The sequence below is a fragment of the Pituophis catenifer genome, unplaced genomic scaffold (assembly GCF_029215685.1).
Source record: "Pituophis catenifer annectens isolate HBS135680 unplaced genomic scaffold, rPitCat1.0.hap2 SCAF_4, whole genome shotgun sequence".
Taxonomy (NCBI): domain Eukaryota; kingdom Metazoa; phylum Chordata; class Lepidosauria; order Squamata; family Colubridae; genus Pituophis; species Pituophis catenifer.
Window position 1 is genome coordinate 118386793 of NW_027256884.1, and position 27781 is coordinate 118414573.

A 27781-nucleotide genomic window follows, 5' to 3' on the forward strand; every position below is an offset into this window, starting at 1 on the left:
CTGCGGGGCAGGGCGCATTGAATTATGGGTGTGGCCACGCACATGCGTGACCCGCCCCCCACTCCCCCGCTTTTGGCATGTGACGGCAAAAAGGTTAGCCATCATTAATCTATAGACTATGCAAAAGAGACTATCAATCAGCCCAAAAGAGAAAAAGACCCCAGCACCTCTCCACCAGTAATCAGCACTCAGATAAGCATAGATCAGTGATGGTTAACTTTTTCGGCACTGAGTGCCGAAATTGGAGCGTGTGCGTGCCAAAGTGCCGGAACCCGGAAGAGAGCAGCTGACGGGTGTGGGTGCGCATGCGCGCGACGGAACCCGGAAGAGCAGCTGGAAACTGCGCGCGTGCCCTCAGAGAGGGCTCTGCATGCCATCTCTGGCATGCATGCCATAGGTTCGCCATCACAGGCATAGGTTAACTCCAAGGTTAACTCCAGACCAACAATCAAGTAAGCAATACCCCAATCAGGAAACTGCCAAAGAGCCATCAGTAAACAGCCCAACCAAAGAATCTCTAAGACTGCCCCCACACCCACATAGACAGGCAAGTCACCAGAACATAAACTGACAGTAAACATCACTCCTTACTAGCACTGATGATGTTACCTCATATGGTAATGAAACATCTGCAAGTAAACAAGCAAGCTCAGAGACCATCAAGGACCCCTCATATATGTATATATAAAATACACACTGAATGAAATGTATTCAATACCCTGTTTCCCCCAAAATAAGACATCCCCTGATAATAAGCCCAATTGGGCTTTTGAGCGCATGGTGCAGCGGACTAAGTGCTGTTAAGGGCTAGCACTTAGCTGCCAGCTGCCTGCAATTAGTGCGAGTTCAAATCTCACCAGGCTCAAGGTTGACTCAGCCTTCCATCCTTTCGAGATAGGTAAATTGAGGACCTGGATTGTGGGAGCAATAAGCCGACTTTGTATAGAACAACAATTTGAACGAATGGGATTCAATATGGAATAATAACCTTAAAATGACAAAGGCGACGGCTTATAAGGAAAACCAATACAAGCTGTTTTATAGATGGCATATGGCCCCAGCCAGGATAGCGAAGATCTACCCCAATTCGAGCCCTAAATGTTGGAAATGTGACCATCAGCAGGGTACTTTTTATCATTGCTGGTGGACATGTAATCAGGCACAAAAATTCTGGAGGATGATATGGGTGTGGATTAGAGAAATAATAAAAGAAAATTTTGATTTTGACCCAAAAGCTTTTCTCCTGGGAATTTTGAAAACTGAATATGCAAAAAAGAAAAAGTATTTAATTATACATATTCTGACAGCCGCTAGAATTTCCTTTGCCCAGTATTGGAAAGAAAAACAAATACCACCTCAAGAACATGTTATTGGAAAAATATTGGAGTGCGCCGAAATGAACAAATTGACTTCAGAAATTAATGACAGAGAAGATTCAGAATTTTATAGCGTGTGGGACATGTGGTACGAATGGATGGGGGAAAGAAATAAAGAAGGTAATAGAGATTAAATTTTAACTAATTAACAAAATCTATATGAATAGTATTAGATTTAGTCTTAGGGAGTTGAGCACTATTATTTTTAAGTGTTTGAAATTAAATCTAGCTTCAAGAAACAATATCAACAAAAGACAAGCAATAATGTATGTAGATGTATATATGTATATAACTGCACCAATGAACCGAAAATGTACCGATTGTATCACTATATGTTATAATAAAATCAAATTTAAAAAAAAAAAGAAAAAAAGAACAACACCGCTTAGGGGGAGCCGAAAGCCCTAATAAGCAGGTATATACATAAAAAAGTATGCAGGCTATTGCTATAATGCATTGTAAGCCGCCCTGAGTCTACAGAGAAGGGCGACATATAAATTGGACAAATAAACAAATAAACAAACAAACAAACAATAAATAAATAAATAAATAAATAAATAAATAAATAAATAAATAAAGCCAAGTTCTTATTTCAGGGTTCAAAAAAAATGTAAGACAAGGTGTTATTTTCGGGGAAACACAGTACATTCAACCTAAATTCAGAAAACTCCTCTTCTAATACCATTTTTAATGTGCAAGGTGTCAGGTTTTCAGGCCGTCTTCAAATAAATTGCATCTCAAACAAAGTCTTTTTTGAAACAAACTTCCATTTTATTTTGCACGGCAACTTTTACACTGACTCCATGCAGCCAGCACTGACGTGCTGACCCAAAATCCCTCCTCTTCCTTCCCCCACTCCTCTGCATTCATTGGCCATCTTCCCAATCATTCACCCCTAATCTACTGCTCCAATTCAAAGAATTTCCCCCCTCCCATCCATCTCCTAAGGGACATTATCTCCAGCTAAAATAAGTAGGTGAAAGGCAACCGTCCCGTTGCAGACACTTGCGTTCTCCTTCTTATGTCAGCACTAGGATAAATGCATCTTGACGTGCTGACACAAGGAATGTTTATATTTCTTTCTTTCTTTCTTTCTTTTGATGGTCAGATCCGTGTTGAGGTCAACACATATTCATCCATCGTATAGAACCTGTAGATGGGTTCCTATTGCCTTTTTTCCTGGGTTGATCCCCCCCCCCCAAATTTGTAGTTTAGCCTTTCCTCTGGGATGCAATCCTGGACTTTTCTAGTACTTTTCCATCCAGGTACCCACAAGGGCCAATCCTCTTTGTCTTTAGGGAGATTTGCCAAATTCACCAGATGCTGCCCTATGCTATAAATGATACTATTATGTGTTTATGTCACTGTCCACTGTGTTCACATCCTCAGTGCTACTAGGCCAAAGAGGAAAATATAACTGCTTTTCCATGAACACTTCCTGTTATGTTTTGACCTTGCACTTAGGAATAGGAAATGAATGCCGCATTAGGTGAACCAACAGCTGATCCTTTTGTTAGCTTTGGACTTTGGGTGTGTTTCACGTTGACACCCTGTGATGTAACTTTCATGCCAAAGTCGTTTATATTGTATGGCCTATGATTGAATGTAAAAGAAAACAAGCTACTATAGTGGAAATAAATATTTCTTTACAACAGTGGTGAAATAGAAAATTTTTTACTACCGGTTCTGTGGGCGTGGCTTGGTGGACGTGGCATGGCTTGGTGGGTGTGGCAGGGGAAGGATACTGCAAAATCCCCATTCCCTTCCCACTCCAGGGGGAAGGATATTGCAAAATCTCCATTCCCTCCCCACTCCAAGGGAAGGATATTGCAAAATCTCCATTCCCACCCCACTCCAGGGGAAGGATACTGTAAAATCCCCATTCCCTCCCCACTCCAAGGGAAGGATACTGCAAAATCCCCATTCCCTCCCCACTCCAGGGGGGAAGGATATTGCAAAATCTCCATTCCCACCCCACTCCAGGGGAAGGATTCCCCACTCAGCCAGAGGTGGCATTTGCCGGTTCTCCGAACTACTCAAAATTTCCGCTACCGGTTCTCCAGAACCTGTTAGAACCTGCTGGATTTCACCCCTGCTTTACAAGATATTCTTACTGAAAATTATTGTGTTGCTTATAACTAGCAATTGGTGTGGTTCAGTCTCCGTATAAGTTATTTCCACAAATAAGTAAAATTTGCCATTCTCTTTTTCAGATAGATGGGAGAGAGGGAGGGAGGGAGGGAGGGAGGGAGGGAGGGAGGGAGGGAGAAGATAGATAGACAGAAATGATTACATTATCACCTACCACCTTAAAATGCTATAATAAGCTGCTATGGAATTTTCCATCCAGCTTTATTACTTTGGGGCAAAAAAACCTAAGCTGTAAAAGAAGACAGCTTAGATTTCATGTCAATATCTGAATCCAATTTGTTGATCTTTGTTCCAAAGCCTTTTCTAAACAAAACCAATTATGGTCCCAAATAATGAATTTGGGTGGAATAAAGCCCAAAGTGAGAAAGACAAAATAAATCCATTTGTATCCATCTAGTTCCTTAATCCTACTCTTCTGCCTTCCAATGTAGAAGAAAGCCAAATGGGAGAAGTGTCTGAAGTGCTGGACTAGAAATCAGGAGACCATGAATTCTAGTCCTCCCTTTGGTGTGAAGGCTGAAACGGTGACCTTGGGTCAGTCACTCTCTCTCTCAACCCAACCCATGTCAAGGATTATTGGTTATTGTGAGGAAAATAGGAGGCAGGAACATTAGATATATATCTTATCTATATTTATAAAAGCCAAATACCACTCACTCATCACGAAATCTCCCGAACAGTAAAGCCTACAAACATGAAATTTGGAACGTATGTTCCTCTTGGCTAAGAAAGGATGTTTTGAAATGATCATTAGTATTTCATATACAGTATTATATTCACTCTCTCCGATGCTATTGGCGTTAGATGTTCTACTCCCCCTCCCCACCTGAAAAGAACTCTGTTCCAAGTGCCAGTTGTTTTATATTAACACACTCTGCTGCTACCCCTTCGCTAAACTAGGCATGGGTATGGCCAGCGGGCCTGCGGGCTGGGACATTCTACTCCCCCTCCCCCTCTGTTCCAACTGCCAGTTGCCTTATATTAACACGCCTGATGCTACGGAGTTACACATTCTACATTAAGTTTCAGGCTTTAAGTGTCAATTTATCAAGCCCGATCACATAGTTTTAGCAAAGCACAGGCGTCCAGCTAGTATCATATAAAGGTAGCTCAATTAAACAAATAATGAATATTGATATCGGCATTGCTTATCTGCCCTTGACTAGTCCTTGTAATTAAAGGTAAGGAGTGTAACTTGGGAAACCAGTATAAATTGAGATTTTAAATCTTGTTCCAAATAAGTTGCATCTTGGAAAAGTGATGTTGGCTTCTTCACCCTAGCTCCTCCATTCTCTTAAATAAAATCCTCCACTATCTTGAAGATGTACCAACAGATTGTTCCTTAATAGGACCTCTTATTTTGCCCACTGTACCCCAGCCTAAACTGATGGTAATGGTTTCCTTCTCATGGACTGGATAATTGGCTCTTCAAAGTTTATCTAAAGAGCTTATTTTGTAAACTCTTAAAGTTTTCCTAAAAATGGGTTTGTTCACATATAACAACATTCCCCAGCCGATCTGCAGCTGATCAAAAGCCTTGCCCAGGTAATGCACTGTGTATGTTTGATTTGTCTCCTGTTTTCTTGTTTCAACCTCTGATGATGGGTGATGGTGAGACTAGGCTTCCAATGTTGACTTTTATATTGTTTCTTGAGGGTTCTTCAGAAGATCTTGACCTTGTCAAGGTAGAAACCTGCGAGCAATGGGCTCCTTCTAGAATTTCCAGAAATCAGTTAGGAAGTTATTGCTCCTTGTAGGAAGAATCTCATGGATCTGCTCTAAGATTAGAGCATGGTTCTCGCTCTCATTCCAGAGTAAGTAATTGAGTGACTCCCTTCCTCAGAGGGAGGAAAAAGGAGTGGCCATTTGAGGGAACTCAAGTTTTTGTGAAAAACTTTTGATGTCCAGTTGCTGACCGACTTTGAACAACCTTGACTTGTTCAGGGTCTTTGCTGCCAACTAGTGGTCATCTCATATAGTCAAGGCTATGGTTTTCCCAGTTGCAATGTATGGCTGTGAAAGTTGGACCATAAGAAAGGCTGAGCACCAAAGAATTGAGGCCTTTGAACTATGATGCTGGAGAAGACTCCTGCGAGTCCCTTGGACTGCAAGGCGATCAAACCGGTCAGTCCTAAGAGGATATCAACCCTGACTGCTGTTTAGAAGGCCAGATCCTGAAGATGAAGCTCAAATACCTTGGCCACCTAATGAGAAGAAAGGATTCACTGGAGAAGAACCTAATGCTGGGAAAGACTGAGGGCAAAAGAAGAAGGGGACAGCAGAGAACGAGGTGGCTGGATGGAGTCACTGAAGCAATCGGTATGATCTTAAATGGACCAGAGGATGGTAGAGGATAGGAAGGCCTGGAGGAACATTATCCATGGGGGCGCGATGGGTTAGACACGACTTCACAACTACAACAACAAAGTGGTCATCTGGATTTTTGAAGCCTAGATTTTTAATTTTGTTTCTGATGATGAAATGCTCTTTTATCCCAAGCAGGGACAACTACATGCTTATGACACCTCACATTTCCACATGAAAAATGCTTTACTGTTACTCGTGGCCATTGATTACTTAAAAAATAATGTTATTTTTATCATTTTATCTTGACTAGATTTTAGAATGTGTGTTTGTGTGTGCGGTGTTTGTTTTTAAATTACATTGAATGTGTTTTAACATCTGCATGAGAGGTGATAGCAGGAGTTTTTATAGAAATAAATGTTGTAAAAACAGCACAGCAAAAACCTGCACCAGAAATTGCAGGAGTTTCTCTCTTTTGGGGAGATATTATGGTAAACATCCCTGAAAGCGTGAAGGGCATGCAGGGATTTCTACTTGCATCAGCACCCCTGAAACTGGCAAGCAGACTTCATACACCCAATCTTCTTTGCCCTTTATTATTTTTTTAAAAAGATATCCGAGCTCATAAACCCTCCAGTTCCTTTTCCCCTCCTTGCCGTTTACCAATTGCCTCCTGAAGCCAAAAGAATTTAGCTTATTTAGCAAGATCTTCTTTTAGTTTTGTCCTTCCTCTGTCTTCTTTTTATAGCTCTTTCTGGTCATAGACTTGTCAAAGACCAGGTTGCAGTGTATTGATTTAGTGCAAATTAGATCAGGGGGAAAAATTTAAATTTAGTGCACATTAGATGGGGGGGCGGGAGGGAGCCAGCCTCGCTCAATCTTTTGTCTCTGAGACAAGGAAAATAGAAGTGTCTGGAGTGGGTTGGTATTTCAAAAGGCAGGCATAGAAAAAAAAGTTACCTCAGAATTAGTCAAGGTCCTTGAGTATTTGCATAGGTGCCCATCTTGAAGCAAGAATGCTCTCCTGCAATTATCTCTGGTTGTCATTTGAGAAGAACCAGATTTGAAGGGTGCAGGCTCGTGGCCTTGGAGTGACCTTCTGAGCAGTGATCCATTATTTCCCCTTGGAGGCTGTCATGTTCATTCTTATTGTGACTTAGCTACGATTCTCAATCTTTCCATTGGAAAGTGCATGTGGACAAGGGATTTTGTTCTTCTATCATCCTATGACAAATCTAACTTTTGCCAAATGCTTGCAGTTTGTCTTGGAATCTGAACAAAAATTAATTCCTCTTTCCTCACTTGGATTTTTCAGAGATGCGAGGGATAACTCACTCCTAATTTAATTTAACCTTAATTCAAAATTTAACACCTCTATAGGTTCATCAGTAAAAACAATTGTTGCTAAATAAACAGCAAGCGTTTCCAGATTGCAGCAGAAGTCTTCTTTTTTTTAAAAAAAAAAAACATGTTGAAAGAGTAAAGTTTGCAATGATTTTTCTCAATGGCCTGTGAAATTGTAGGAAGTAAACACGGTAATGTCTACTTCACTGCTCCAGAAATTCAGTCTCTCTCTTCTTGATGTGATGCATTTTGTTAAGTGAAGGGCAAAGTGGAGTGGGTGCAAATTATGATTTGAATTTTAAAAAGAAGAAAAGATTAAAAAAAAAATTAAGCTGATTCCTGAAGGTGATTTTTTGTCCAAAGGAGAAATTGAGCAAACTGGAAATAGCAAGGGGAAAGATGATACAAAGTTGGTTCATGAGAATCACTGGACAATTGATTCTTTCTAGCACAGTGTTAGCTAACCTTTTCAGCACTGAGTGCCAAAAGTGTGTGCACATGCCCACCTATAATGCAATGCGTCATGATCCCCCTGTGCACCCCCCCTTGCATGCGCAACCCCCTGTGTGCACCCCAGGCATGCCCGCGTGACCCCCCGCACTTGCCCCACCCCACACACATGCACGTGTAACCCCCACATGCGCCCCGCCCTCACCCGCATATGTGCATGTGACCCATGTGCATGCGCCCTGCCCCCTGTTGTGGCCCGCCAGCGGCCTGCACGGATCGTGGCTGATCCCGACAACAAGGAGGCTGGTGTGGGGTCGCGCCAGCACAGCCGGCGCTCACATCGGACAGCGAGGAGGCTGAAGAGGATGTGGTGCCAGAGGCAGAGACTCAGCCAGGGCCTTCAGAACCTCCAGAGGTTCCTTCAAGTGGAGAGAGTGAAGTGGAGGAGCCTCTCCTCAATGCTTGAGCACACAGGGCTACCAAAAGGCAGGAGTGGCTACTCAGGAGGAGGAGGTCTCCTCGAGAGTAAGGTTTGAGGATAATTGGCCACTCCTTTAGCCTATTTAAGTCGCATGCAGTTAGTAATTTCTTGCTGGAAACAACGTGTAATTATTACAGAGCATTTTGGAGAGTGAGTGTCTTGTCGTATCTTGTTTTCTGGGCTGGTTGCCAACCTTTGCCGGACTTTATTCTTGGTACGTTATAACTTTGATAAGGATCGTTGGTGTGTGTCACAATCGTTGGGAATCCGGAGCTAGGGCAGAACACCCCCTGAGCATGCGTGCACATCTCCCGCAAGCACCCCGCACACGCGCAGCAGAGACCCGAAAACCAGCTGGCTAGCAGGAGGTGCCCGCACATGCTCAGTGGAACTGAGCTGGGTTGACGACTCGTGTGCCCACAGAGAGGGCTCTGCGTGCCACATGTGGCACGCATGCCACACGTTTGCCATCACGGGTCTAGCAAGTCTTCATTTTTTTTTAATTTTTTTTTTTTAAATTTGATTTATATGCCGCCCTTCTCCGGAGACTCAGGGCGGCTTACAATGTGCTCAGCAATTTTATATCTCTACATGCTGTTTTCACACAAAGAGCAAGTGGTTGCACTCAACATACTAACTAAAACATCATATCCTCCTCACAGATAGTCCTCAACTTACGCTCACAATTGGGAGCAGAATTTGTGTTGCTAAGCAAGGCGGTTGTTAAGTGAATTGCGTCAATTTTATGAGCTTTTCCCCCCCGCAGTTCTTAAGCAAATCACTTCAGTTGTTAAATGGATCACATTATTGTTAAGTGAATCCAAATTCCTCTATGTCCAAAACTGGCTGGGAAAGTCGCAAATGGCAATCGCATACCCCAGGATGCTGCAGCCATCATAAATACACACCAGTTGCCAAGTATCTTAATTTTGATTACATTACCACGGGGATGTTGTGATGGTCATTAAGTGTGAGAACCAATCAAAAGTCCTTTTTTTTTCAGTGCCTTCATAACTTTCAACTGCCTAAATAAATGGTTGTCAGTCAAGGATTACCTGCATTTGATTGCAGCCTTGACGTACAACAGTTCATTTAGTGACCATTCAAAGTTAAAAGGGCACTGAAAAAAAAGACTTATGACCATTTTTCAAACTTAGGACCGCTGCAGCATCCCCATGGTCATGTGATTTATATTTGGATGCTTGACAACCAACTCACATTTATGATGGTTCCAGTGTCCCGGACTTACTTGATCCCCTTTTACGACCTTCTGACAAGCAAAGTCAATGGGGAAACCAAATTCACTTAACAACCGTGTTACTAATTTAAGAACTGCAGTGATTCACTTATCAAATGTGACAAGAAAAGTTGTAAAACGGGGCAAAACTCTCTTAAATTTCTCACTTAACATAAATGTGGGGGTCCATTGTAATCATAAGTTGAGGACAACCTGAACTATATTGTATAGAACCTAGGAATTTTACTTCATAAAATGTGTTTTTTGGCTTGCCGTGTTGTACAAACCCAGACTATCATATCTTATTCAGCAAACCGTGGTTAAACAAACCATGTTGAAAGGTTTGTTATTTTACAGAAGCCACATTGATCTTCAGTATCAAACCCTTTCCTTGTCTCCTTTCTATACAGCTGGAAAGAGTGTTTTGGAAAGCTTTAGATTTTATTTGGCAAACTACAACTGGACATATCAAGTGGCACTAATTAATGTAATTTCAGTAAATGATGGCACCTAAAGTTGTGTATTTTGTTATTGTGCTTTGATGGGTTTGGGGCTTGCACGATATATGAAACCAGCCCTTGTGATTTGTAAAACACGATTTATAGCTTAATTTATGAGAACCAGATTGCTGGTGACTGGCTCACCATGCACACAGTGCAAATATGGCTTACTCTCGCATGTGAATGCATCAAACCAAGACACCCTGACAAACTGTGATAAACTAAGAACTCATGTAGAAGATGGCAAACCTGTTCTCAGGGGAGGAAAGGGGCTTAACAGGGAATTGAAGCCTGTGGTTTAAGGTAACAGGAATACAGTCGTGAGGTTTTAATCCCCATGATTAAACAAGCAGATGTCTAATGGTGTTATAGTGTCTTTTTCTACTCAGCAGTAAGCTCATTTCTTCGGAGTACAGAAATATTCGGTCAGGAGCCTCCAATGGGGTGGGGGTCTAAAAAGTTGAGTTGCAGCCACAGTCACTCATTTGAAACCCGTTGCCTTTTTTACAAGCTGAATATAAAAATGGGCAGGACTTGGATTGTTACAGAATCCCTCTTTGGCATAGGCATCCTCTAGGGTTTCTAACCTTGGCAACTTTAAGAGTTGTGGACTTCAACTCCCAGAATTCCTCAGCCAGCAAAGCAAAGCTGGCTGAGGAATTCTGGGAGTTGAAGTCCACAACTCTTAAAGTTGCCAAGGTTGGAGACCCCTGCTCTAGTATGCCCAAGATTTATGCAAATGATGTGGAGGGTGAGGGTTCAGAAGAGCAGAACAAGACAGATACCCAAATAGGCCAAATAAAGGAAAAATAGGGAACTCATTGGATTAAGGGAAGAAATGTATTTTTTTTTTGGAGAGCATCACTTTCTTTATTATGAGTGGCGCAGTGGCCTAGAGGTGGAGCTCTCACCTCACAATCAGGAGGCTGTGAGTTCGATCCTAGGTAGAGGCAGATATTTTTCTCTCTCTGGCCACAGTGAGAATATATCTACTGAAAAAAACTCAGCATTGGCGATGGGAAGGGCAACTGGCCAGTAAACTCTCTCAACTCCATTCAGTTGCCCACACTCCACCTTGCAAGGGATTATGGGGGTCATTAAAAGAAGATGATCACCTTCTTTATTATCTTCTTTGGGGGGGGGGAATGGCTTGTGCCAAAAGGTAGGCTGGGGAACTGGGGGGGAGGGGAGAGGCAGAGACTCTACTTAGCATTTGGGGAAGGGGGAGGTTGCCATGGTTAGAGCTGTGATGCCAACCTATGGGCAGAGCCATGAACTGCTCTTTTCCTTTGGTTTGGAAGAGAAAGTTCCTTATTTCTTTCATGCCAGGTAAAGCCTGTGTCAAAGTGTACATTTAACCCTCTGCTTTTGCCTGGATATGGCAGAGAACCAGGGGTGAAATCCAGCAGGTTCTGACACGTTCTGGAGAACCAGTAGTGCAAATTTTGAGTAGTTCGGAGAACTGGCAAATACCACCTCTGGCTGGTCCCAGAGTGGGATGGGAATGGAGATTTTGCAATATCCTTCCCCCAGGAGTGTGGTGGGAATGGAGATTTTGCAGTATCCTTCCCCTGCCACACCCACCAAGACACACCCACCAAGACAAACCATGCCCACCAAACCACACCCACCGGTAGTAAAAAAACAGAACCGGTAGTAAAAAAAAAAATGAATTTCACCACTGCAGAGAATTGATTTTTTTAAAATGCTATTTCAAGAAGGCATTTGTTCCCTATCTTGTATCCTACCTTGACAGCTTTTTCTATTTGAATTATTGTAAAATATCCTGTCTGCTTATAGGGTTTCTACTTTATTTCTCCTTCATGTAATGATTTTGATGAATGCTTTTTCTATAGGATTAGTGCGGGATTTTTTTCTGGCTTCAGTCATTCCAAACTCCGTTATTCTCCTATCTGTTTCTTTAATCATCAAACACACACAAAATAAATGCATTTTATTAAATAAAGAGTTTTAGCTGGTGTGCAGACTACAGAAATTTCCTGTAGGGAAATTATCCTATATATGGTTAATATGATCTAATGCAGATGCAAATATGATGCTTTTATCTACTATTTTTTTAAAAAATAGTAGCAAGACTAGGAATATTTTTTCTATTTCAGGGCAAAAAAAATACCACCAAAACTCAAAAAAAAACCCAAAAACCCAACCCTCAAGAGTGTCTAAATTATTCTCTTTATTTTCTGTTGCCAACAGTTGTCTGATCCTCCTCAGGAAGCTTTTCCTTAATTTTGTAGGAATAAATGTTCCTCTCTTCTTAGTCAAATAGACCGGAAGATTTATTTTAAAGTATATTTAATTGATTAATTGCAGTATTCAAATATAATATAGGATTTGATTTCATTCGTTCATTTGATTTTTTTTTTTAACCAATCTCGGCTACTTACATTCTCCACAGTATACATAATTTACAATATTGTAACAATAACTAAATCACAGATAAAATTACACAATTATGTTTCAAAAGCTATGAAAAAGATGGCAACATTTATGTACCAAAAGGGCTGTTACAATAATTTCCTGGAGCCTAACAAAGTAGGAGGTGGCCAGGTTTGGTGAAGAAGTCAAGCAATTTCATCATTTTGGCATTACCTCAGAAAAACAAAATGGGAGACCCCTTGTACAGTAGTGGCCAAAATTGTGGAAACCTTTTGGGAAAAGTGTGTTTTCTAAAACTAGCTAATAACACCACTTTTTTTTTGGAGTAGTACCATAAAATTATATATCAATGGAAAGATAATTTAATCAAGAACGTAATGCAATAACTTTTATGAAGGATTTGCTAATAGAATAGTAGTTACAGTATAAAGAAGAAAAGTGAAATACGTAGAAAAAACGAGATACACAAAAATGATTACTGTATCAGTTAATACTTAGTTGGGTAACCTTTAGCATGAATTACGGCCTTACAACGTCTTCCCATAGAGTGAACCAAGCCTGTTAATTCTGCAGCTGTTATAATGTGAAACCAAGATGGAATGATTGCTTCTATTAACTGGGTTTTATTACCGGGTCACTTCTGACTAACAAGTTTCTTTAGTCGGCTCCACAGATTTTCAATTGGGTTAAGGTCTGGGCTATTCCCAAGTCATTCCAGCAGTGGAATAGGATTATCTTGAAACTCCAAAAAAAGTGGTGTTATTAGCCATCAAACCTCAAAAATACACTTTTCCCAAAAGGTTTCCACAATTTTGGCCACTACTGTAGATTTTCCTAGAGGCTGCAAATCAGGTAGGTTGAAGCTGAGTGAAAGAGATAGATTTTAGGGCCAGGCATTGTTGGCTGGGCTTCCTTTTTTTACCATGTTATTCTTTACATGTGGGGTGAGTAAGTTTCAAATGCTTGAACTTTTACGTATTGAAAGTGAGTGCAGCTGATATTGTGTTTGTGTTTTAGATACTCAGAGAATCTAATAAATTAGCTGAAATGGAAGAGCCCCCTTTGCTACCAGGAGAAACTATTAAGGACATGGGTAAGTGCAGCTATTTGTATTTTCTCGCCAAAGTAAATTGCAAGAGCTGTGGACAGTCTCAATTTGACCCACAAGTAGTCCTCAGCATACAACCACAATTGAGCCCCAAATTTCTATTGCTAAACAAGACAGTTGTAAAAGTGAGGTTTGCCTCCATTTTATGGGCTTTCTGGCTATAGTTGTTAAGTGAATCATTGCCATCGTTAAGTGAGTAACATGGATGTTATGTGAATTGACTTTGCTTGTCAGAAGGTCGCAAAAGTGATCACATGACCCTGGGACACTGCAACCATCATAAGTACGTGCCAGTTGCCAAAGGATGCTGCAACGGTCGTAAGTGTGAAAAGTGGTCATAAGTCACTTTTTAGTGCCGTTGTAACTTCGAACGGTCAGTAAGTGAACTGCTGTAAGTCGAGGACTACCTGTATGAGTGTGCCTGAATAAAAAGTAAGTACAAGTAGTCCTCGATTTACAACCATTCATTCAGTGACTGTTCGAAGTTACAGCGGCACTGAAAAAAGAGATTTATGACCACATTTTTCACATTTATGACAGTTGCAGTATCCATACAGTCACATGATCCTTAGAAATCATCACATACGATAGATAGATAGTGTTGTGGCCTGTCAGCGGCCTGTGCAGCTAGTAGCTGATTCGGACAGCGAGGAGGCTGGTGTGGTGCTGCGCCAGCAGCCTGTGTAACTGGCACTCGAGTCGGACAATGAGGAGGCTGGAGAAGATGTGCCAGAGGCAGGGATTCAGCCAGGGCCTTCAGAACCTCCAGAAGCTCCCTTAAGTGAAGAGGACGAAGAGGAGGAGCCTCTTCTCGATGCACGGGCGCACAGAGCTGCCAAAAGGCAGGAGTGGCTCCTCAGGAGGAGGTCTCCTTGAGAGTAAGGCTTGGGGCTAATTGGCCACTCCCTTAGCCTATTTAAGGAAGGACGACGACTGAGGCAATTTGCAGGGAACAACTTCGTTCACTCTCCTTCACGTCTTGATCTTAGTTCTCTGCAAATTGCTTCTGGGCTTTCTGCCAACTATAGTAAGATTACGATTATTTATTCTTTGGATTCTTGTAGGTTGTTAAGAAAGTTAATTAACAGCCTTTGTTTGAAAAAGACTGATTTAATTTAGTAAACTAAGGTTTGTACAGACGTTGTGTGTGCTGCGTTCTTTGGGATCCGTAGCTGGGGCAGAACAGACAGACAGACAGACAGACCGACCAGGTAGGTAGATACGTAGGCAGGCAGGCAGACAGAACCAATACTTACATATTAGCATCTCTATCAGTGTATACCAGTGGAAGGAACCTGTTTAAGACGTTCAACCAAAATACTCTATGCTAGCACAGAGAAACCCAAATACCAATGATGTGTCAATGTGTACCTCACTTGGCCAACCCTCCACACAGTTACCTCTTATTTTATTCAGGCACACTCATATTCCTGAAAAATCTATCCTCTTCCAATTACAGGGAGTCCTTGGGATCACAACTGAGCCCAAAATTTTTGTTGCTCTTCCATTTTATGACCTTCCTTGCCACAGGTGTTAAGTGAATCACTGCAGTTATTAAGTTAGTAAAACTGTTGTTAAGTGAAACTGGCTTCCCCATTAGTTTTGCTTGTCAGAAAAAGGTTGCAAAGAAAATGAACACGTGACTCCTGGACACTGCAACCGTCATAAAATACATGTGTTCGATTTTGATTACGTGTTGACCTAAAATGTGTAGGATAGATAGGATAGAACTGGAAAACTAGTGAAACAAATGAAATGGAGTGGCTGGGCCTGTGTGTCAGATGAATTCCTGCTAGACATACTTGGCTTCAAGTCTTTGTTTATATGAATTCAGCTTCTAGCTGCGCATGGGGCTCATTAAAATAACTTTGCGGGAAAGTTTAAAGGTTAAGCATTTTGTCAGAGATTCCAGGGGAAATAATGTCAAACTGTGTGCCTCTCTCACTCTCAAATCTGTCCATAAAACAATCACGTTAGGCCATATTTATTTGTTCCTGCCACAAAGTTTAAAATCTTTTGTCATTCTCCCACATATTTCTCTGTACTACAAGACTGCAGAAGTAGTGAGAAGAAAATTCTTTTTGTTTTCTTCTTCAGACAGCATAAATCCAGAATTACTCTTTCACCTTAGAAAAATGGGGGGGGGGGGGAGATTTTAAACCGTATGGCAAACGGTTCCCTGTGGAAATATTTATAATACTTCTAATTTCTTTCATAGCAAAAGATGTTACTCATATCTGCCCGTTTACCGGAGGTATTAGAGGAACGTTGACAGTTACAAATTACAGACTGTATTTTAAAAGCATGGAAAGGGTAAGGCTTAATAAATTGCTTTTTTTTTTACTTTTTCTTGTTTTTGATAGATACTCAGCTCTTATTTGAAGGGAGGGCACAGCTCAGTACATATTTTGTGAGCCATGATGGACTCTTCTGCCCAGCGGTGGGTTTCAGATAATGTTACCACCGGTTTGCCGTGCGTGTTCTCTTTGCACATGTGCGTACCTTCTGTGCATGCGCTCGACCTTCCATGCATACGATTTGCTCTCGCACACGCCTTCCGCACATGTGTCCGGCCTTGAAAATGTGGTTAAATAGGAAGGCATAACGCCGGGGCGGTGGGCAGGCCCCCCCGCGATCTCTGCTACCGGTTTGGGTGAACCGGTCTTAAACAGCTGAATACTACCTCTGCTTCTGCCTTTCAAAGTGGAGTTGAAAAATCTCACATTCTTATCTATGAAGTGATTTACACAACATAGCCTTCAACATGAAATAATCAGAACTAAAAAATTTATTGTTCGACAAATACTTAGATGCAGCATTTCTTTTTATCTAACATTATACTGAACTTTAGATGAAAAAGTCAAGCAATTTTATGCTTGTATCATTGACATCCTACATTTTAATTAATCTTGGTAGAATATTTCTTTCTCTTTATTTCCAATACTATAACTCAATGTTTCTCAACCTTGGTGACTTAAAGATGGGATGGACTTCAAATCCCAGATTCCCCAGCCAGCTATTCTGGCTGGGAAATTCCGGTAGTTGAAGTCCACCCATCTTCAAATTGCTAAAGTTGAGAAACACTGTTCTTGGTCATTATTTCTTAAACATTTTTTAAATCTCAGAATCCCTTTCTATTTTTTAAAAATTACCCCCCAAAAAGGACCCCCAAAGGAGCTTTTGCTTGTATGGGTTATGTTTATCAATATTTACCATATTAAAAATTAAAATGGATGCATTCTCTGTCTCTACATGTCTATGGAGATTCTCAATCAACTGGATTATGGTTTCACCAAAGGTGCTTTTTCCAAAAGGCAATCAGACTTCCTTGATTTTTTTTTCTTTCTTTGAAAGCGTTTTGCTTCTCATCCAAGAAACTTTTTCAGAACTGAAGAAGAAAAAAACCAAGAAAGTCCAGTTGCCTTTTGAAAAAAAGCATCTTTGGGGCAATCTTTGCCTCTAACTTTTATTCTGATTGTTTGATGGGATTTTAATATTGGGTTATTTTCAGGGGTGGGCTGCTGCAGGTTCGTAGCTAAGATTCTGTCCAGTTCAGAGAACCCCCAAATCCCACTCCTGGCTGGCCCCGCCCACCCCGCCCCTCCTAGGAGTCTCCACATGGCGCCTGTTTTGGATGCAGGTAAATACAGGGCATGTACAGAGGCTTGGGGAGGGCGAAAAAACAGGCCTACGGGAAGTTTGGGTAAAGTTTGGCCCATTTCCAGCCTCCAGAGGGCCTCCAGAGCCTGGGGAGGTCGTTTTCACCCTCCCGGAGGCTCAAGAAAAGCCTCCGGAGTCTAGAGAGGGCAAAAATCCCCCCCCCCCGCTGTGGTGCAGGAGACCAACTAGGCCACACCCACCATGACCACGCCCACCCAGCAACCGGGCAGAGAACCCCTTGCTAAAATTTTGAAGCCCACCCCTGGTTATTTTTCAACTTAGGTTGGCAAATAATTTTGATTTTGAGGACTGCAGAGAGAGCCCTTGGGGCTTCTAGGACCATGCTTTAAAAAACGCTGCCCTAGGTTAACTAAATAATAGAATGTCAATGGTTTTTAATTGATATTGTATAAATATTATTTTATTTAAACAATATCCTGTGTCAGCATTTACAACTATATAATGAAAAGGGGAGAGAGGAAAAACTCACCTGTGAAAACATTGGAGCGACATTGCCAGCAGCTTAGATAAATGTAGGCTAAATGAACCAGGGCTTGTACTGGATATTCATCAACTTCAAATATTCATTAGGACTGTAAAGCACTTTAGATTTGGTCTCCAAAGAGCAAGTCTGTTATTTCTTGCACAGTGATGGCAAAATTTATGATTGCCGTAAGAAGGAGCAAAGCAAAGCTGTAATATTCATGTTTCCATACCATGCATGGAACAAAAAGCCACTTTAAAAATTACATTTTCTCATAGCTTGTATTTTTATAGATAATAGGCCTGGAGGAATATTGTCCATGGGGTCGCGATGGGTCAGACACGACTTCACAACTAACAACAAAACATGTGTTGAGATGGGCTGTAACAAAGGGAAATACATTTTGTGCTAAGTAGCCATTTAGGTGTTGGATTAAGCCTGGGGAGATCCAAGTTTATCCACTCTTGTGGAAATTTCCTGAGTGATTTTGACCAGTTTTTCTCTCTCAGACCACCATATTTCACAGGGAACTTGTTTTGGTGGTAAAATGAAAACAGATTCAATGTAATACGCTTTGACTTCTCTGAGGAATGGTGGAACATAAAAGTACTAAGGATGTATATACTGTAGTATCTAATGCAGAGGTGCCAGATCTGGCCTGCAGGGTGTTTAGATCTGGCCCGGGAGGGGCACCCTGGAATCAGCTAAGGACCAATCTGCAGTGCCTCTGCCAGCGAAAATGGAGCTCCGTTTTCGCTGGCAGAGGGTTGTAGGAGACCGTTGTAACCTAAAACGGAGCTCGGGAGCCTGTTTTCGCTGGCAGAGCACTTGGGCACCTCAGGCGCCCCCAACCTGAGTGGCATTGTGCTGGCCACGCCCATATTGCCCGTGCCCCCCCCAACCCCCGCGAGGTCAAACACAACCCTGATGCAGCCCTCAATGAAATCAAGTTTGACACCCCTGATCTAATGCATTAATCTTAAAGGTATCCTCAGCTTTCTGAACATGTTTGTAAGTTTATTGCATGGCTAAGTATCAAAAAATCAAATCTTTAGCTCTGTTAGCTCTGTCTAACAATAATTCTTTCGTTTGGATGCTTTATTAATAAATTTCCATTTTTTCCAGAACCCTCCATTTGTTCTAGATGGCCCTCTTGGAGTGATTAACAGAGTAGAGAAAATTGGAGGAGCTTCTAGTCGTGGTGAAAATTCATACGGCCTAGAAATTGTGTGCAAGGTAAACTGGTATATCAAGAATGGGAAGATATTGAGTTCATGATCCATATAGCATGTAATGGCTATGGCTTGTAACCTTCTTAATGGACTTCAGTAAAGCATGTTGTCAGAAAATTCATATAATCATAAAATGTAAGGGTTGTAAAGGACTCTGAAGACCATTTAATCCAACTCCATGACCAATTGAAGACTGGACTATTCTGGTTTTACGTTTTAAAGTATAATAATTTTAGATGAGGTTCATTGAAGTTAAACATTTCTTGAGTCTGGAGGCCATTGTCGCCTACATTCATGATTGAATGAATGAATTAAATTTCAATTAGAGATTAGTGGCCATCCAAGTTTGTGGCTTCCTTGAAAACTGTTCATGGACACCAGATTAAGAATCTGGTGATTCAAAGTTCAAAGTGATAGACTTGTGGTTTTGCCTCTTACAAAATAATTTCCTCTTCATGGCATAACATAGGACTGTGATGGCAAACCTATGGCATGTGTGCCAGAAGTGGCATGCAGGGCCATCTCTCCGGGCAAGCGAACCGTTGCCTGTTGCTCTTCTGGGTACCAGTGCACCAGCCAGCTGGTCTTCACATGCGCGGGGGCACCAGAAACCAGAACAGCAGCTGCCCGGTGCACATGTGTGCACCGGAAGATTATCTTCCGGTTTCCGGCATGCAAATGAGCACCGGCCAGCTGGTCTTTGCACATGCCTGCACACCAAAAACCAGAACACCATCTTTCCAGTACACGCATGTACACTGGACGGGTGCTCTTCCGGTTTCCAGCATGCGCATGCCATTTCGGCATTCGGTGTCGAAAAGATTTGCCAACACTGACATAGGAGGAATTTGGAAGCGATTGATAAAGTAATTTCTCAGCAAATGAATCAGTATGGCATGCTAACGGGCTTCTGGCAAGACCTCATTTTTTCCCCTACATTCTATAGGATGTCCGGAATCTTCGGTTCGCTCATAGACCTGAAGGTCGCACGAGAAGAGCCATATTTGAGAACTTGACAAAATACGCATTTCCCATGTCCAATCACTTGGTGAGTATTTGTTGCTAATCTGATAAACATCTTTTCCAAGGAATCGAGGTAGCCCTGGACTTACAACCACAATTGAGCCCAGATTTCTATTGCTAAGCAATGCAATTGTTAAGTGAGGGGTCCTTGGCAGGTGTGGGATTCTACCGGTTCTGGGAAACCGGTAGCTCTGACAATCAACCGGGAGTGAACCGGTTCACTCCGACGATCAGCTGGGCCCGCCAGCCCACCTCTACGCTTTACTTACTTTTATCTTTGCAGCAGATTAGCGCGGCCAAGCGGATTGCCGCACCTCAGCTGTTTTAATTCCCTAGCACTAACATAAAAGGTGATTTTTCATTGAGTTGCGCACACGCGATCACCGAACCAGTTGTTAAACCGGAAGGATCCCACCACTGGTCCTTGGTGCTCTCTGAACTTGCTTGTTTTCTTGCAGACATTTCATTACCTTAACAAGGTAACATCATCAGTGCAATTGTTAAATGAGTTTTCCCCATTTTACCCTTCTTTCCACGGTTGTTAAGTGAATCACTGGAGCTTTAAGTTAGTAACACAGTTGTTATGTGAATCTGGCTTCCGCATTGTCAGGAGTTCCCAGAAGGTGATCACATGACCCCAGGATTCTGCAACTGCCATAAATCCATGCCAGTTGCCAAGCGTCCAAATTTTAATCACATAACCATGATAGTACTGCAACAGTTGTAGGTGTGAAAAACAGTCATACCTCACTGTTGTCAGCACCATTGTAACTTCGAACGGTCACTAAACAAATTATTGTAAATTGTGGGCTACCTAGACACTGTGGTTGTAAGATGAAAATGCAGGAAAGTGAAGGGATGTTGATCTTGGTGGGAGTTATTGGCTTCTTGAAGCCAATCTAAAAGCAAGGCTGTAATCAGGGGTGAAATCCTCTGAAGTCTGCCACTGGTTCTGTGAGTCTGCTACCGAGCGTGCGCTTCGCTAAAAAAGGAACATTTTTAAGCCTTCCAAGTCTGCAAAGGTAAGTAGAACAGCGAGGAGGGGGACTCCGCTGTGCCACGCAATTTAGATTAGCTAGAAAGCAGGAAATCCGACAATTCTAGCTAATATAAATTGTGCAGTCACAGCTGATCATCGCCCAGCTGATCGTTGGAAATACTGGTTCACCCAAACTGGTAGCATAGCTGGCTGGAGAATTCTGGGAGTTGAAGTCCACAAGTCTTAAAGCTGCCAAGTTTGAAGACCTCTGCCCTAAACAAACAAAACACCATCTGGAGATCATCACTTACCTAGAGGGCAACCCTGTGCAAAACTAAGAAATGCAGCCCTATAATACTGCTCTGAAAAACCATTCTTATTAAGTTTCTCCTTAAGAACCCTTTATTTCTTCCCTACCATTTTCTTGGCAGTTTCATAGATCAGAAAATAAAAGGAATGTGGAGAAACATATATTGATCTGCTTACTATAACAGATGCATGTTCTGGGGCTCGCTGCCTTTCTTTTGTGCTTTTATTAAGGTACACAGACGAAAAAGGCTGCATGGGAATAGTTATTTGAAATTACATATAAAAATGGAAAATGCATTCCTAAAGAATCTCTCCATTTTTTTAAGCCTCTGTTCGCATTTGAGTATAAAGAAGTTTTCCCAGAAAATGGCTGGAATATTTATGATCCCATTTTGGAGTACAGAAGACAGGTGAGTCTCACTATTCCATGTCTGATTTTCATGTTTTACTCTCTAGCAAACTATCTTATTACAAACTTGCTGGCTGGAAGAACTTCTGATGCAGGGCTTGGGAATTCTGGGAGTTGAAGTTCACACATCTTAAAGCAGCTAAGGTTGGAAAACATTGTTCTAATGGGGTAGTCAAATGAAAACAATTCCCATGTAAGTGTGTCTGGGCCAGATTAATCAAAATCATAGCGTATCACGTGGATATCCAGAAAAAGCTGCAGCAACAATGCTGCATCTGCAGAATGATTAGCACTGCAGAGGATGTGAAATATTTTTGTGGATCAAAAAAAAAATAAAAATAAAAGGCCACCTTGTATATTTACAAAGCAATCTGCTGTCTTTATATCAGAAGGTGATTTCCATCCCCCCCCCTTTCTCGGTTGCTAATTAAAAATCTAGAAGTAAAACTGGTAGAAAGAGAAATCTGCCCTGCAAAGTAGACAGTGAAATGGATTTGATTTGTCCAAATTATGTAAATATCTAATTTCTAGAGATTGGTATCCAGACAGAGGATCTCCTCTCCTCTTCTCTCCCCTCCCTTCTCCTTCTCCTCTCATTTCTCCCCTCCCCTCCCCTCCCCCCCTCCCTACTCCTCTCTCCTCTCATTTCTGCCTTTTCCTCTCTCATCTCTCTCCTCTCCTCCCTTCTCCCCTCCCTTCTCCTCTCTCCTCTCCTCTCTGCCTTCCCCTCTCATTTCTCCCTTTCCCTCCCCTTCCTACCTCTCCCCTTCCCTATTAAAATCTCCTGAACAGCTTTTCTTTCCTATGTAGGGAATTCCTAATGAAAGTTGGAGAATGACTAGCCTCAATGAGCAATATGAGCTTTGTGATACCTATCCTGCCCTTCTGGTAGTTCCAGCCAATATTCCAGATGAGGAGTTGAAGAAAGTGGCTGCGTTCCGGTCAAGGGGCCGTATACCTGTAAGTATGGCACTAGCAGTATGTCTTCTGTGGATTGGTGTCTCCCAAATGGGTTGGGCTGCATCCTTCACCAAGTGGATTTTCCAGGAGTGGGTGGGTGGAAAAGATCAGTAAGAATCCTTTTACAATTTATGGACATCATTCATCCTAGCAGCAGGAATACTTCAGATTGCAGTTGCTGAGGTTTGATTCAGAATAGTTAAATATAAAGCCACGGTATTCAGTTATCTTCTTTAGAATGGAATGGAATGGAATGGAATGGAATGGAATGGAATGGAATGGAATGGAATGGAATGGAATGGAATGGAATAGAATAGAATAGAATAGAATAGAATAGAATAGAATAGAATAGAATAGAATAGAATAGAATAGAATAGAATAGAATAGAATAGAATAGAATAGAATAGAATAGAATAACAGAGTTGGAAGGGACCTTGGAGATCTTCTAGTCCAACCCCCTGCTTAGGCAGGAAACCCTCCACCACTTCAGACAAATGGTTATCCAACATCTTCTTAAAAACTTCCAGTGTTGGAGCATTCACAACTTCTGGAGGCAAGTTGTTCCACTGATTAATTGTTCTAACTGTCAGGAAATTTCTCCTTAGTTCTAAGTTGCTTCTCTCCTTGATTAGTTTCCACCCATTGCTTCTTGTCCTGCCCTCAGGTGCTTTGGAGAATAGCTTGACTCCCTCTTCTTTGTGGCAGCCCCTGAGATATTGGAAGACTGCTATCATGTCTCCCCTAGTCCTCTTTTTCATTAAACTAGACATACCCAGTTCCTGCAACCATTCTTCATATGTTTTAGCCTCCAGTCCCCTAATCATCTTTGTTGCTCTTCTCTGCACTCTTTCTAGAGTCTCAACATCTTTTTTACATCGTGGCGACCAAAACTGGATGCAGCATTCCAAGTGTGGCCTTACCAAGGCATTATAAAGTGGTATTAACACTTCACGTGATCTTGATTCTATCCCTTGATCCACTCTTGATTGTTTTTTTCTTTCTTTCCGTTCTTGTCTTCTACCAGGTCCTATCATGGATTCATCCAGAAAGCCAAGCCACCATCACTCGCTCCAGCCAACCAATGGTTGGAGTCAGTGGCAAGAGGAGCAAAGAAGATGAAAAGTATCTTCAGGCTATCATGGATTCCAATGCCCAGTCCCACAAAATACTCATCTTTGATGCCAGGCCAAGTGTGAACGCAGTAGCAAACAAGGTTGGATTGTCATACCTTTTGCAACAAGTATTTCAGCCTGTTCCCACCTAGCAGTTTCCAGGACTGATAGTCCTTGACTTACAACCATAGTTGAGGCCAACATTTCTGTGACTAAGTGAGACGTTTGTTAAGTTAATTTTGCTCCATTATATGACCTTTCTTGCCACAGTTGTTAAGTGAGTCACTGCAGTTGTTAAATGAGTAGCATGGGTGTCCCAAAGGTGCTTTTTTTCAAGCAGCAACTGGACTTTCTGGTTTTTCTTTGAAGACGTTGTGCTTCTCACCCAAGAAGCTTCTTCAGCTCTGACTGGATGGTGGGGAACGGAAGGATTTATACTCCTTGCAGACAGCTAGTCATTTGCATCCTTTTAGCGAGTTGTTAAGGTCACCTGGAGATTTATCTCTGTCATCAGGGTCACCTGAGTGGTGCAAATGGGTGAGGAGCCTTCTTGGAACTGCTGAGAGGACTGTGTTATAGTCTGAAGATAGATGATGTCGTATCCCTCCCCCTCTGTTGAGAAAGGGCTGTTCAATTTTGACATAGATGGCCTCTTTGATCCCTCTTTCAAACCAGTGGTCCTCTCTGTCCAAAATGTGGACTTTACTGTCTTCAAAACAGTGGACTGCGTCTTTTAAAGGCAGATGGACTGCTGAATTTAGTCCTGATGGGTTTGTTCTCCTAGGTTGTGCCATGCGTTTATGAAGTGGTTGTTTTGTTTCCCCCAATGACCTGAATGACTGAGAATATCCATAGACAGCATGGTTCTTAAATGCATGCTTCTTAAGTGAATCTGGCTTCCTTCATTGGATTTGCTTCTCAGAAGCTCACAAAAGGTGATCACATGACCCCAGGACATTGTAACCAACATAAATACATACTGGTTGCCAAAAGTCCAAATTTTGTTACCATGGGGATGCTGCAACAGTTGTAAATGTGAAAAGCAGTCATAAGTCACTCTTTTCAGTGCCGTTGTAACTTCAAACGGCCACTAAATGAATGGTTGTAAGTCGAGGATTACCTCTTACTCTGCTTCTCCCCACCTTGAAGTAACACCCTCAAGTAGGTAGGATTCAAGGAATAGGATCTCATTTCAGTCTTCGCAACTCTGGCAGGAGACGGCTTATTGCTGTGCAGGTCTGAAACTGCTCAGGGGTGTCAAACTCCTTGAGGGCCACATCAGGGTTGTCTTTGACCTCAGGGGGGACAATGGGGGCATGGCCAGTTTGACGTCACTCATGTCGGGGGCGCCTGTGATGGCCCAAGTGCTCTGCTAGTGAAAACAGGCTCCCGAGCTCCATTTTCAGCTGTGACGGCCTTCTGCAACACTCTGCAAGGGAAAACAGAGCTCAGGAGGGCTGTGGTCGGCCTTCCTGAACTCCATTTTCGCTAGCAGAGGCAATGCGGGCTGGTCCTTCACTGCTTCCAGGGCAGCCCCGCGGACCAGCTCTAAGCACTCCACAGACCAGATTCAGTTATCGGGCCTTGAGTTTGACACCCCCTGTTTTAGCTAGCTCCAAACAGCCCCATATTCACTGTCTTTGCAGGCTAAAGGAGGAGGTTATGAAAGTGAGGACGCCTATCAGAATGCCGAATTGGTTTTCCTGGACATCCACAATATCCACGTCATGAGAGAATCACTGAGGAAACTGAAAGAGATTATATATCCTAACATAGAAGAGACACACTGGCTGTCGAATTTGGAATCCACTCATTGGCTGGAGCATATCAAGGTCGGTTGATGGGTATTCTGTGTCTGTCTGTATTAGGCCCCAGAGACCCTTGGGAATAGGTGCCCTAGATAAATAAATGGGTGCCCTAGATAGATAAAATAAATAAAACGCATTGTGATTGTGTGTCATCGGCATGGATTCATAGCAGCTGTTGCTACTGGTAAAGGTTTTCTACTATCCAGGAGCAGAGTCTGCATTTCATGCTTGTTGGCTGCAGTGATAAACTTTCCCTTCCTTCTAATGAATAATTGCTAATTAGAGCTCTGAGATATTGCTTCATATCTGTTCTCAGTCCAAACAGAAAGGAGGACATCTGACATGTATTCCAGACAGAGATCTTATTTTCAAATGAAGCAGGCAGTTCTGATGATGTGGTTCTTGTTCATTTTCTCTCATTCCTACAGTGAAAGGAGTTAGTAGTTTGTCTGATTTGTAAAGAAAGGAGAGAATAAATCTGCTGAGCATGACACTTTTGCAAGGAGAGAGTTGGACTGAGGACATGAAGAGGGCCTTCTAGTGCAGGACTTGGTAACTTTAAGGCTTGTGGACGTCAACTCCCAGAATTCCAGACAAGGAACAATGGATGAAAACTGATCAAAGAGAGATTTAACCTAGAAATAAGGAGAAATTTGCTGACAGTGAGAACAATCAGCCAATGGAACAGAAATTGCCTTCAGAAGTTGTGGTTGCTTCATCACTGGAGACTTTCAAGAAGAGACTGGACTGCCATCTGTCAGAAATGGTGTAGAGTCTCCTGCTTGGGGGGGTGGGGAGGGATTGGAATAGATAACCTACAAGGCAGGAGTGAAATGCTCCCGATTCGGACCGGATCGCCCGATCCGGTAGCGATGGAGGCAGGTGGTTCGGAGAACCGGTAGCAAAAATCCCTGCCCCCCCCCCCCCCGCCATGCCCAGCTGAGCCGCACAATCATCAGAGGCTTTTTCTTTTAATTTTTAAAAGCATTTTTTCTACAACCTCTTTGGCTGAAAAAATGCTTTTAAAAGTTAAAAAAAAAGCCTCTGATGATCGCGCGGCTCAGCTGGGATCATCAAAGGGATTGTCAGCTGATGATCCCAGCTGAGTTGCCTGATCGGCAGAGGTTTTTTTCTTTCAAAAGCCTCTGACGATCCCAGCTGAGTTGCCTGATCGGCAGAGGCTTTTAAAAGAAAAAAAACCTCTGCTGATCAGGCAACTCAGCTGGGATCGTCAGAGCTTTTTGAAAGCATTTTTTTACAACCTCATCGCCAAAGAGGTTGTAGAAAAAATGGTTTTAAAAGAAAAAAAAATTGGCCATGCCCACCCAGTCACATTACCCCCACCACCAAGCCACGCCCACAGAACCGGTAGTAACAAATTTTAGATTTCACCACTGCTACAAGGTCCCTTCCAACTTGTTATTCTAAGTTCTAATTTCCCAGCCAGCATGGCTGGATGGGGAATTCTAGGAGTTGACGTCCACAAGTGTTAAAGTTATCACTAGACTCCTATTCTAGTGGCAATCTGGAATGATTTGCAATCTAGAGTTGCCTTCTGCTAATTATTTGATTTCTTTCAGCCTACTTTCCACCTGTTTTATGCAAAGGGGAGGTACTTATAAAATACAGCAAAAGCTCATTTAACCGGATCTTGACTGATCAGATTTTGCATGCATCAGACTGAACTTCTGCTGCAGTTTATATAATTGTAAATCATGAAAATGACATAAATTCACCCAAATGGTCTGATTAATATTATTTGCATGATTTGTTTGTTTGTTTTTTTGCACTCGTGTCTGAAGCACCAAGGTCCTTCTGGGTTGAAAGCAGGAGTGAAATCTAGCAGGTTCTGACAGGTTCTGGAGAACCGGTAGCAGAAATTTTGAGCAGTTCAGAGAACTGGCAAATACCACCTCTGGCTGGCCCCAGAGTGGGGTGGGAATGGAGATTTTGCAATATCCTTCCCTCAGGAGTGGGGAGGGAATGGGGATTTTGCAGTATCCTTCCCCTGGAGTGGGGTGGGAATGGAGAGTATCCTTCCCCTGCCACGCCCACCAAGCCACACAACGCCCACCAAGCCATGCCCATAGAACCGGTAGTAAAAAAAAATTACACCATTGGTTGAAAGGATTAGTCGATGACATCACCATTGTCCTGGGCACACCCAGTTGAGGGCTCCTTTCATGTCCTCAGCAGGAGCTAGAGTGAAGGAGGAGAGCTCAACCCCGCCCCATGGCAGCTCTCAGGTCTCGAACGTGCGGTTTCCATCTTTCTGCCCAGAGTTCAAACCAATAAAGCCACCGTGCTTCAAATTTGCATGATGATGTCATCACATAAATTAGATAAATACTCACGATAGTCCTGTCTCTGATTTAGCAGGCATTCTTGAATAATGACTACCTCTTATCCAATTTATTCATTTATCAGATTAAATAGCTGCTCATCTCACAGATACAT

At 42.3% G+C, this 27781-nt stretch overlaps 1 protein-coding gene across 1 annotated transcript in view; it reads left to right on the forward strand.

The window, feature by feature from the left end:
- MTMR2 (myotubularin related protein 2) overlaps nt 1–27781 on the forward strand; it is a 51820-nt gene that overhangs the window by 12139 nt on the left and 11900 nt on the right. Inside the window, exons 3-10 of the mRNA XM_070943991.1 lie at nt 13258–13333; nt 15567–15661; nt 18618–18728; nt 19671–19772; nt 21362–21445; nt 22255–22404; nt 23429–23617; nt 25163–25348. Of these exons, the coding sequence (XP_070800092.1) occupies nt 13288–13333; nt 15567–15661; nt 18618–18728; nt 19671–19772; nt 21362–21445; nt 22255–22404; nt 23429–23617; nt 25163–25348 (963 nt within the window). The 5' untranslated portion in view covers nt 13258–13287. The remainder of the gene's footprint in view (nt 1–13257; nt 13334–15566; nt 15662–18617; nt 18729–19670; nt 19773–21361; nt 21446–22254; nt 22405–23428; nt 23618–25162; nt 25349–27781) is intronic.